This window comes from Pan paniscus, chromosome 10, assembly GCF_029289425.2.
Source record: "Pan paniscus chromosome 10, NHGRI_mPanPan1-v2.0_pri, whole genome shotgun sequence".
NCBI classification, from domain to species: domain Eukaryota; kingdom Metazoa; phylum Chordata; class Mammalia; order Primates; family Hominidae; genus Pan; species Pan paniscus.
The window spans coordinates 9,087,351-9,099,961 of NC_073259.2; the positions used below are offsets into that span (position 1 = coordinate 9,087,351).

At 45.5% G+C, this 12,611-nt stretch overlaps 1 protein-coding gene across 3 annotated transcripts in view; it reads left to right on the forward strand.

The window, feature by feature from the left end:
- PRMT8 (protein arginine methyltransferase 8) overlaps nt 1-12,611 on the forward strand; it is a 168,042-nt gene that overhangs the window by 114,212 nt on the left and 41,219 nt on the right. For all 3 annotated transcript variants that reach the window (XM_055095260.2, XM_034935198.3, XM_003820345.6), the window contains exons 2-3: nt 635-820; nt 9,959-10,114. In XM_055095260.2, the coding sequence (XP_054951235.1) occupies nt 740-820; nt 9,959-10,114 (237 nt within the window). In that variant the 5' untranslated portion in view covers nt 635-739. The remainder of the gene's footprint in view (nt 1-634; nt 821-9,958; nt 10,115-12,611) is intronic.

Consider the following 12,611-nt stretch of genomic DNA (forward strand, 5'->3'; position numbering starts at 1 on the left):
GCCCATGGGTTCACGTTCCTGAGGATGCAGGTGGGACTTTGTTTCCTCTAACAAACTCTTACTATATGCCTGGCCCTTTTCTAAGCACTTTGAAATACAAACTTGTCTAATCCTCAGGACAACTCTAGGAGGCAGGGACCATTTTATTCCCATTTTAGAGAAAAGGAAACTGAGGCACTGAGAAGTTCATAAGTTTGCCCAAAGTTGTATAGCTGGGAAATGGCAGAGCTGGGATTCAGCTCCGGAATCTACACTCTCAGGCACCATGCTGTGCTATGCATCTTTCCCTTTATTGAATGTTTCCTATTTGCCTCCAAAGGAAGATACTATTTTCCCCATTTCACAGATACAGAAACTGAGGCCTGCATTGCTCAGGTCACCTAGCTAATAAGAGCTGAAGGTGGGTGAAATCTAGGTGTGCGTGGCTCCTCGGTGGACTGCCATCTCCGGGCAGATCACAGCCATGAGCCCAACTGCTGGGAGCTGGAAGGGCTCACCTACCTCCCTTTCAGGAAGGGCTGCTGCGGCTGCTTGAGGCCTGGCTCAGGGAGGGGGAAGGAAAGAGGACCGCAAGCCCCCGAGGGCGGGACCCCGTTGTCTCTCCTAACACCCGACCCCCTTCTCTTCCCCTCAGGTGAACAGCCCCCCCTCCCAGCCCCCTCAGCCCGTCGTCCCTGCTAAGCCTGTGCAATGTGTCCATCATGTGTCCACTCAACCCAGCTGCCCGGGACGGGGCAAGATGTCCAAGCTGCTGAACCCAGAGGAGATGACCTCGAGAGATTATTACTTCGACTCCTACGCCCACTTTGGGATCCACGAGGTAAAGTGTCCCGAGTGGGTGGCTAATGGGGCGAGGCTGACTCTGCTGTTCTGTTGTTTTCAGAGGCAGCATAGTGTGTTCAACTCCTTACCGTGGTAAAGGGAGTGCTCCCAGTGTTCCTGAGTCCCCTGACCCTTTCTCCAATCCGGGGGGCCCCTCTGGGAGGGGGCCAGGCCAGGCCTGGAGCAGGGGAGCAGGCGAAAGTGTGTGTCTGTATGCTCCATGGCCAGAGAGAGCACACAAGGTGCTTACGGTCCGTTTGTTTTACATTCCAGCTCCCGTGTCTCTCCCCAGCCATAAACCCAGCTCATCCAGTGTGGGCTGGATAGCGCTGGTCTTTGGACCAGGAGCTCAAATGCTGCAGTCAGAGTCCTGAGGCAGCAAGGACCTTTCAGAGGTCATGATGTGCATTCTTTTGACCAATGAGCACCTCCGGGGGAAGAGGTGCAGGAAGCTTTCTTGGGAGCTTGGCCCAGGTCTGACACCCTGATTGATTGTCTGGAAATTCTTATGTCTAAATGCCAGTTTACCCCATAGCAGGGAAGACTAATGTTGACTATGGAACAGAACAGAGCCTCCTAACAAGAGGCATCCTGGCCATAGTGGGGGCCTAATGGTGCCCCTACTGTATATCTTTCATTATAATCTCCAGCACTCTCTCCAGCCACCCCAAATAAACAAGTAGGATTTACTGAGTGCTTGCTAAGTGACAGGCACAGTTCTAAGCACATTATACGTATCATTTCATTTAAACTCTATGAAGAAAATATGTCCGTGATCCTCTTACAGCATAAAAGAAAAAATTGAAAAAGGAACAAAAGTTTGCTTGCTGTGCAAATCGGTTTTCAAAACAAGTCTTGAAGATCTTCCTTCCACGTACTCACTGCTGTAAACTCTTCCTATGTGGAAATGATGACCCTGCCATTGCCGGAAGGGTGTTTAGTAATAATAGCCAGCTCTTTTGTTTGTTTGTTTCGTTTTAGTGCTTACTACATGCTGGTGTTGTTCCAAGCATTTTATATTATTGGTTCATTTATTCTTCAGGTCAATCCTGCAAGGTTGGTGTTATTGCTTGTCCCCATTCTCCAGATGATTTAGGCCCTTAAGAATCAAATCAACCCTCATTCATCCTTGATGGTTTTTGTGTGTGTGTGTGTGCGTGTGTGAAAGGCCACAAGCTAGTAGATGGCACAGCTAGCAATCAAACCTTCACCTTTTGTTCCTAACCATCATGCCATACAGCCCTTAAAACAAGTTTCCTTTCTTTCCATCTGGAAACTGTAAAAATTAAATTGCCATATTTGTTCCTGCTGGTTCTTCTGCAGCCCCACATGGAGGTAGAGGGTGGAAGGAGGCCCCTCAGTTACTTCTAGACTCAGGGGCTCAGCCTCATTTAATCCAGGGAGGCTCAAGGTTTGGGTCCCTGAGAACTGTTCACCATGTAAAACCATTAAGCCTGGACCTGCAGGGGAGGAGGACTGGGGCCTGTGTTTGGTCCAGAAGGTCCTGGCCCAGGAGGGCCTGGACAGCTGAGCCTGCAGCTTCTGGGAGATAAAATGCCATCTCAGGGCAGATGGATGAACTCTTACCCCTTCCTTGACCTTGCTCTCCACTGGGCTAGGGATTCCTGGAGCCCCGTCCTTGGCCTGTGAGAGGCTCTGGGGGGCAAAAGAGACTCTGCGAAGGCCCCTTCCTCAAGACCTTGTCCCTCATTAAAAGTCATGTTCTCCATGTGACAAATTCTAACAGGCCTGTGGCTCTGGGTACCCATTTCAGGACAGATTCTTGGGAAAAGAGAGCAGTTCCAGGGACCCCAAAATGTCTCCTCTTGGGCCTGCCCAGAACTCCCCCATTAGAAACCAAACAACCATGAGGTGCACCTCAAGCCAGGTCTGCAGTCTCCCCTCCCCACTTGGAGCCTCCGTGATCGGCTTCTTGGACACCTCCCTCTGAGTTGCTAGGTTCCTGCTGAGCCACACCTTTGGCATTTAGAGTGTGCTCCACTAGGCTATTACCGATCTCTATAATTCCTTTGGGACTTGGTGTCCCCAGCCTGTTACCTACAGCTTGGCACATTGTCTGGAGAGCAAAGGCTTGTTGACATGGCTGCTAATCCAGTCATTCAGGCGATGCCTGGCCAGCACCATGACCCAGCACCCAGGGGAGAGGACATCAAGTTTCACCAAATAAATACTAGACCAGTTTCCCTCAATTGTGTGTACTTATGGAAAAGTCAAGCTTGTGCATACATATATATAAACATAGTGCGGGCTGAGCAGGGGACTTAGAGTAAAAGACCTGTGAGTCATAGATCACATTCCTGTCCTGGGAGAGTGCTTAGCAGCCTTCTCATTGGGAAATACTTCTGGACATCTAGCTTAAATCCCTCCTGCTGCTGCTATAGACCATCTCGTAGGTCCTTTAATGCAGGAAGAGCTAGGTAACCTTGCTTCCCCCCGAGGTCTCCTTTTACCCTGTTTTCAGTTTCCCAGATCATCTGCATGAAAGGAGGTGGGGGACACGTGGAAGAACTTTTAACACCATTCTTCGCAGAGAGAAGGCCTACCCAGTTCTTGTTATCAAGCACCAGGGATCTCTGTTCCATGCCAGATGGATCGTGGTGATGCCCTTGCCTCCTTGGTCTGGGCAAGACCCATATTTCTGCATCCATCTGGAGCCACGCTGGCCATTTGGCAGTCTTCTCCCCATCATTAACAAGACCCTCACACGGTGCGGAGCAGCACCACCGGCCTGCTGATTAATAGCCATCAGTGAGTGTTGAGGAAACATGGTGTGGATGGATTGGGTTTGATTAATCTGTAAATACAAACAAGAAATGCTGAGTACAGGGGACTATTGGGGCTGGAGAGCACAGCAGGGGGTGACTCTGGACACTTCTGTTCTCATCCCATGCTCCATTCAGAGACAACTCTGTCCCCAGCCTCCAGAGGGCAGGGGCTAGCGAGAGGAAGACCCTGGCCTTCCAATTTAGGCCTCTCTGGGAAACATGGAATCTTGAACAGGAGCTGAAGTGGAAGATGTGTGCTTCCTGAGGCCACCACCTAGAGAGGAGGTGGTAGGCTCCATGACCTCCCAGACCCCAGCTCTGAAATCTCAGCGTCTCTAACAGTTGGCACTGGGCTTGGTGCCTCAGCCACGAGAAGAATCTTTGCCAATGCGGCTGTCCCTCCAGCACCCTGAGCTCTGGGTGCCAATCCCACTCCCGGCCAGCTCCCTTCCTTTGACACTCTCGCTGCAGGTTCTGTTGAAACAGACTCTTTGGGGCCTTATAGTCCAACAATTTGTCAATGGGCAGTCATATATTTAAGAGGCAGGAAAGCCAGGACACAAATGAATCCACAGCTAGAGGCTGGGAACTGTTTTCCACAGGGTGGCATGTTCCTTCCTGAAATGTCTTGGGAGTTCTTTGGGCTATTCTCCCAGGAAGGGGATAGAGGACCTCTTCTTTTGGTAAGTCAGGTAGGGGAAGCCTTGCTAAGTCACAACTTCTGTTCTCCCAGAACTTGTACCTTCCAACCTAACTCCTGGGGTCTGGGACCTCCAGGAAAGGAGACTTGGCCAAAAAAGCGACAAAGGCAATGAACTAAAGGGTGACCACTGGGGGGGGTCTCCCCATTAGCAAACATACTCTCTGTTAGGTTTTGAAGGGAAGGCAAGGGTTAAAGAAAGACACGCCCACAGAAAGAGTGCAGCTCGACAGCAAATACAGGCTTCATGTCCAGCATAAAACCTACAGAAGTGGGGGACCGCCTAATGCCAGAGCCCCCTGCTACTTACAGGCTGGGGGTACTTATAGGTATGGGCGGGAGGGGTCTGGGCAGTATGGCTCGCTGCCTGGCAGGATATTAAGATGTTCCCGTGATGAGGTGGTTCTGGCCCTTGTTCTGGCAGGATGTCGTCGTCGTGTTCCTTGGACTTTTGTCCCCAGCAAGATACCATAAGGATGTTTCTTTAGTTGGGCCTTTGTTTGCCTTGCGGTCAAGTGGTTAGGCAGGATGTCTCTCATGGCCTGAACCCCCGTGAAATGCTTCACTTTGACCAAGGTCTGCAAAATAGCTGGGAGCTTACAAAATGGTGCAGTTTGGACGAACAGGCTCTCCGGGGGTACTCAGTCAATCCACTTCCATCTACTAAAGGCAGTTCAGACTTTTAACTGTGGTTATGATTGAAACATTTCTGCAGCCTTTGTCGTTATTTTGCCTCCATTCCCTGCTCACCTCAGCTATTTCCTTGCATGGATGAAGGAAAGGGTTGTAGTTATCACTAAGAGCCAGAACTAGCATTTTTGTTGAAACTTACTACATTTGTGTAATCATCATAACAAACCCTAGGAAGTAGGTGATGTTATTACCAGTTTCCAGATGAGGGAACTGAGGCACAGACAGCTGAAAGCTGGTCTGGGTCAGAGAGCTCACAAACAGTGGAGGTATGATCTGAATGCGGGAATTTGGGATTTGAATGCTCTAGAGTCTGTGTATTTAACCACTGTGCTGTATGGTTTTCCGGCTTACTGAGCACCTGCTATGCGCCATGCCCCATGCCTGGTTCTAGATATACCATCTGTCTTGTTGTCTTTGGTCCGAGATCTCCTAAAGCGAAAGGCTTCAGCTCACCTTCAAAGTATTTAAAGCCAGAATTGAACTGAATCCAACCAAACCCCCACCTTATTCAACTTCTAATAAGATCAAAAATATCAGCCCCAGGGCAGCACAGGAAGTGATGGCTGGGCTTCAGAATGGTTCTTGCCTCCTTTTCACCTTCTATATCTCACCTGAATCTCCTCTGTGACTCACCCTAACTGGAAACATAACAGAAAGAGAATTTGGGAAATGTAGCACCACCTGGCTGAGGTGACACGTTACAAAGCCTCCCAACGTGGTACCCAGAACTCCAGAAAACATGGAGCCAAACCTACAGAACTAAAGAAAGAAAAAGGCAAATCCCCAGTCATAGTTAAATATTTTTAACACTTCTCTCTTGGTAAGTGATCACACAAATGCACAAAAAAAATCAGTAAGAATGTAGAAAATTTGAATAATACAATCAAACAACATGAGCTAATTGACATTTTTAGAACATTTCATCCCCAAACTACAGAAGACATGTTATTTTCAAGTGCACGTGGGAACATTCACTAAGATAGATCCTCTGCTGGGTCACAAAACAAAGATTAAAGTCATGCAGAGTATGTTTTTTGATCACAATGAATTGAATTAGAAACTGAGAACAATAAACTATCCAGAAAATCTCCAAATAATTGGAAAGTAGGCAGCACTCTGCTAAATAGCCCATGGGTTATAGAAGAAGTCACAGAAGGAAAGAGAGACTATCCCAAACTAAATGATAGTGAAAATACAACATATTAAAATTTGGAGACGGAAATTCAAGCAATATTTAGAGGGAAATTTACAGCTTCAAATGCTTATGGGGAAAAAAAGGCATAAAATCAATGATCAAAACTTCTACCTTATGAAGCTAGAGAAAGAACAAATAAAACTCAAGTAAATTGAAGAAAGGAAATAATTAAGATGAAAGCAGAAGTCAATGAAATAGAAACCAAGCAGTGGAGAAAACCAGCAAAGCCAAAAGTTGCCTTTTGAAAAGGCTAATTAAATTGATAATATCTAGCTAGATTAATCAAGAAAAAAAGAGAAAACACAAATTAAAATAACATAAATGGAGGCAAGGACCTCATGACGATCACGCAGATACTCAACAGGCAATGGGAGAATATTATGACAATGTCGTGCTGATAAATTTGACATTTTACATAAAATGGATACATGCCTTCAAAAAATACCTTGTCAAAACTGACATAAAATGCATTGAAAGCTAAAATAACCCTTTACTAATTAGAGAAATTGAATTCATATGAAACTTCCTATAAGAGAACTCCAGGCATATATGGTTTTACTGGTGAATTATAATAAACATTTAAAGAAGAAATATACCTAACACAAACTTTTGCAGAAAATATATGAGCAGAGAACACTTCCTAACTTATGTAATGAGCCCAGTATAATTTTGATTACCGAAGAAAAGGTAAGACAAAGTTACAGATCAGTGTTTCTCATAATTATGAATATGCAATAAAATATTAGCAAAAAACACCCAGCAATATTTTAAAAGGGTAATACATCATGACAAAGTGTTCATTTAACATTAAAAACCAATCTGTGAAGTTCACCCCATTAACAAAATAAAGGAGAAAAGTCATATACCATCTCAATAAATGAAAAAGCATGTGACAAAATTAAATACCAATTCATGATAAAATCTGTCACCAAGTTAAAAATGGAAGGGAACTTCTTCAGTCTGATAAAGGACATTTATAGAAAGCCTAAATTATACTTAATGGATATATTATTGGAACAAAGGAAGGATGTCTGTCCTCTGTAATTCTATTCAACATTTTACTGGCAGTCTTTGCCAGGGCAATAAAGCAAGAGGAAAGAACCAAAAAATAAAAGGCGTACAGATAGGAAAAAAGAAGTAAAATTGTCTTTATTCACAAGCGACAGGATTTTTCACACAGAAAAATAAAGAAATCTAAAAAAAAAAAACCCTACTGGAATTAATATGTGAAGGGAGAAAGGCTGCAAAATACAAGGTCATGTATACACCAACCCATTGCAAAATGAAAAATTTTTAAACACCATATACAGTATCACAAAATAAAATAGTTGAATGGGGCCAGGCATGGTGGCTCACATCTGTAATCGCAGCACTTTGGGAGGCCAAGGTGGGCAGATTGCTTGAGCCCCGGCGTTCAAGACCATCCTGGGCAACATGGTAAAACACCATCTCTACCCCCAAAATACAAAAATTAGCCAGTCTCATAACCCAGTCTCAAAATAAATAAAAAGATAAATTTTTTTGAAAAACTAAATAAAATAGTTGAATGGAAATGTAAGACCTTTATATAAAAATCTATACAACATTCCAGAGATAAATGAAAGATCTACATAAATGGAGAGCTGCAAAGTGTTCTTGGATTATAAAACTCAAAATTGCTAAAATGTCAGTTCTCCCCAAATTGATCTATAGATTTAATACAAGTCTGATAGATGCCAGGAGGCTATTCTGTATGAATTAATAAGTTGATGCTAAAATTTATATAGAAATGCAAAGGGCCTAGAAAAATCAAAATAATCTTGTTAAAGAAGTACGTTGGCAGACTCTCACTACGTTATTTCAAAGTTAATATAAAGGTGCAGCAGTCAAGTCAGTGTTGACTTTGTATATCAGTGGACTAGATCAGAGAGGCCACACATGTAGAGTCAATTGATTTTTGGTAAAGGTGACAAGGGAATTAATGGAGGAAATGGTTCTTGGACCATTTATTTGCAAGAAAAAATGAGCTCACACCCCTAACTTACACTATACACAAAAATTAATTTGACATGTAAAAGCCACAGCCATAAAGACTCTGGTAAAAAACAAAGGAGAGTGTCTTTGTGACTTGGGGCAGACAAAGATCAGACAGGGCACAAAAAGCACCTATCATAAATGAAAAAAATGGAAAAACTTGTCTTTATCAATATTAAAAACTGCTTTAAAAAAAAGAAAAAAAAATGAAAAGGCAAATCACAGATTGGGAGAAGACATTCACAATATATATGCAGTATATCTGATGAAGGACTAGCTCCCAGAATGTATAAACTGCAATTCAGTAAGAACAAGACAAACAGTTCAAGACAAAAATGAACAGAGGACTTGAATAGGCACTTCACAAAAGATGATACATATGAATAGCCAATAAGCACATGAAAAAAAAGATCTACTCCAGTAATCATCAGGGAAATGCAATTAAAACTGCGATGAGACATCAGTTCACATCCACTAGGATGGCTAAATTAAAAGATCAATAATGCTAAGGTGCCTGGCTATGAAGCACCTTGAACTCTCACATTGCTGGTTGGAGTGTAAAATGGTACAACTAGTTTGGAAAACTCTTTGGCAATTTCTTATGAAGTTGAACATGTACCTACCCTAAGACCCAGGAAACTTACTTCTAGGTATCTACCCAAGGGAAATGAAAACATATCCTTTGCTATTATGAATAAATAGCAAAAAACTAGAAAGAATCCTAATATCCCACAAACAAGTGAATGGATAAATACATTGTGGTATAGTCGTAGAAGGGAATACCATACAACAACAAAAGAACAAACCTTGGATCTGTGTAATAACATACATGAATCTCAAAAACTTTATGTTGCACAATTTATATAAAGTTCTAAAATAGGCAGAAGGAAGCTTTGGTGATAGAAATCAGATCATTTGTCATCTTGGGAGAGGCTGAAGATTGACTACAAAAGGGCATGAAGGACTTTCTGGGGTGATAGAAATGTTCTAGATTTTGGTTATGGTGGTGCTTACACAGGTATACATTTGTCAAAGCCCTTTTACTGAACCAGAAGCTTAAAACCTGGGCTTTTTGTTGTATGCAAATTATACCTTAATAGTGTTGATTTCTAAAAAAAAAATCACCCCAATACTTTTGATGATGAATTAGTTAAAAGCGTTTGCTAATACCTTGAATGGCCAAAGATCCCTACCTCACTACCATACACAGAATTAACATGTTCTCCTTGGGTCAGAGTCCATTGTAACAAGTAATCTTGTTTCTCTCTCACTGCAAAGCCGATATGCTGGACAGAGAAACACATTTTCTAGTCTTTTTTTTTTAAAAAAAAAGGCAAACAAAATAAAATATACACTCACAAAAACCTCTTTGAATGACGTGTTCAATGACAATTCTCTCACCATGACAGAAAGTTCTGCTTCGTGTTTAACTTAAATCTTTTATGCTGTGTTGTACTGATCTTTCCTTTGGTCCTTTAGTACATCAGAGCTTTCCCAGGTCTGAACATGAGTTTCTCTTCTGATGGTGAATAGCTATCTTTCTGAGTAGAGTTTTAAGGCAGGGGAAGTTTGGAATGATGCTGGTAGCACATGGCCCAGCTACCCCAGTTTTGTCTTCTGTGGCTCTGCCTGATGATATTATTGGGTCTCCTGAAGGGTCACCTGGGGTGGTCCAGGGGCCCATAGCCATGGCGTACTCCCAGGTGTCTTGAATTCACTGACATTTCCTTTCTTTTCCCTCCATCACAGGAAATGCTGAAGGATGAGGTGCGGACGCTCACTTACCGGAACTCCATGTACCACAACAAGCACGTGTTCAAGGACAAAGTGGTACTGGATGTGGGGAGTGGTACTGGGATCCTTTCCATGTTCGCTGCCAAGGCAGGGGCCAAGAAGGTGTTTGGGGTGAGCACGCCGCTTCCTCCTGCATGCTGGCTTCCACAGAGCCAGCCTCTTGCCCTCTGCCTCCACCCGCCCTTCTAGAAGTACAAAATTTGGTCCATCTCTTTTGCTGGGGTCACACCTTTGAGGAGTAGAAGAAATGAGGTGTGACTCTCAGGAAGGGGAGCAGGCTGCCTGTCCCCTGTGCATGGCTCCTGGATCCTTACAACCACTGACATTTGCGGAGGAATGGTGGCTTTCCTGAGACCATTCCAATGCCATCATGACCTTTCAGTGCTTAGCTCCAAGGTCAGCTTCAGAGGCAGTGCAGGTGGTTACTCGGGGGAGCTCTGGTTTGAATCTCTGCATTTCCATTCACTAGGCATGTGACCTTGGACTATTCACTTCCCTGCACCTCACTTTTTCTCCATCTATAAAATGAGCTTAATAGCAGTCCCTTGCCCATAGGGTGATTGTGAGGATTAAACGAGTTTAATACATATGTAAAGTGCTTAAAACAGTGCCCAGCATATGGCAAATGCTCGGTGTCTATTATTATAGTTGAGATGGGGCCCTAGAGATCATGGGAACATCTCCTTCTTGTTTTCTTTAGAGGGCAAGTTGGTCAACTTAAATTCTGTTGCTTTGGCTGTGGCAGCGTTTCCAGGCTAGATGTGGAGGCTGACCCTCTGGGAAGCCTCCTACCTATCCCCTGGCTCTCCCAAGGCAGCTTTGCCCAGCCTGATGACAGAGGGCCTGGGAAGGTCCAGAGCTGGAAAGAAACTAAAAAGAAGAGCTGCGAGATGCTGGCTGATATTTGAAAAATGCAGTGGGCCCAGGGCTGGAGCACAAGCATTCATCTTGGTCAAAATGAAAGGCAAACCACAATGAGATTCCCAGTCTGCATGTGAGCCGGCCCATTTGCAGAGGCCGCAGTGACCTGAGCAGCATTCGGTGGGTCTTTGCTCCCATGCATTTGGTTGGGCCATCCCATAGCCAGCCCTAGGGACCCCCCCCCCACCCCGCCCACTGACTCGCAGGTTGACTAGATCCCCCTAGATCCTCCTGGCCACCTGCTGCCTCCAGAGGTCTGCTCCTAAGTCACCCAGCAGGGCAGCATTCCTCCTCCAAGCCTGACTTGGAAAACCCTTTGGCCATGGCTGCCGAGGGTCTTCTGGAAGCTTGGGCTGCCCTCAAGCTGCCTCAGGTGCAGCTTTGACCAGGAAAAGCTGTGACGTTCTCAGCCGAGGCACTTGCTGAGGGCAGGGGCCCATCTGGATGCCCAAGGGCAGGTCATGTCATCATCACTGGTATAACTGCTGGTTCTCCAGGATGGAGACCTCAGGCAAGGGTCTTAGTGAGGTCACAGGGCATCAGAGCTGGACTTGAGTCCTCTGGTGACCCCCATGTGCTTTCCTTCCCAGCACCGAGGCCCCGTCTCAGTGCCGGCCTTGGTGGGGGACAGGGCTGAGCATGGTGTCCCTGGCGCCTGAGTCATCCGGGGGCTCCAGCCAAGGAGCTGTCAGGAGGAGGCTCCCACTTGGCGCCTTCCAGCTGCGGTGACTTGGCGCGATCTGTCTGCCTCCCGCCCTTTTCTCTAACAGCTCTTTTATAAATGGCTCCACCACATTTAGCTGGGCTCCTTTCCGGATGGCTCATTTCACAGTTTCTCCTGTTCCAGACCCCCTTCCACCCACTGCTGTCCTCCAGTGGGAAGACGAGATGGCGGGAGAGAGAGACAGAGAGAGAGGGAGGGAGGAAGACCATCGTCCCAGAGTGGAGACAGGCACAGAGAAAGAGACAGATGTGACAAGAGCAATGGAGAGGAGACAGAGACAGAGAAAGGTGCAGAGAAAAGCTAGAGAAATGGGAGAGGGGCCTGGAAAAGCAGAAAGAAGACAAAGTAGAAAGCACAAAAGAAAAGAATCAGCAGAGGCTGGTGGATCACCTGAGGTCAGGAGTTCAACACCAGCCTGGCCAACATGGCGAAACCCTGTCTCTACTAAAAATACAAAAATTAGCCGGGCGTGGTGGCGGGCGCCTGTAATTCCAGCTACTTGGGAGACTGAGGCTGGAGAATCGCTTGAACCCGGAAGGCGGAGGTTGCAGTGAGTCCAGATTGCGCCATTGCACTCCAGCCTGGGCGACAAAGTGAGACTTTGTCTCAAAAAAAAAAAAAAAAAAAAAAAAAGAATCAGAAAAGTGAAGACAGGTGGTAAAGAGAGAAGAGGGAAGAAATGGAAGAGGAGAAGATGGAAGAAAGGAAAACGAGGAGGGAAGGACACCACCCCGCACTCTGAGTGTTGAGCAAGCTTCGGCTGAGTTTACCCTCACACACTCACATGCATCGGGGGCTTCGACTTCTCTCGGGAGGACACTGAGGCGCAGTTAGGAAGGGCAGTGGCCAGGCATAAATCCAGGCTGCTGGCTCCAGGTCGCATGCTCCTCATCACTCAACACGGTCGCCTCTTGCAGATCAGATGATGACATGGCCAGAGGGGGAGAAGAAGAGGAGGGAATC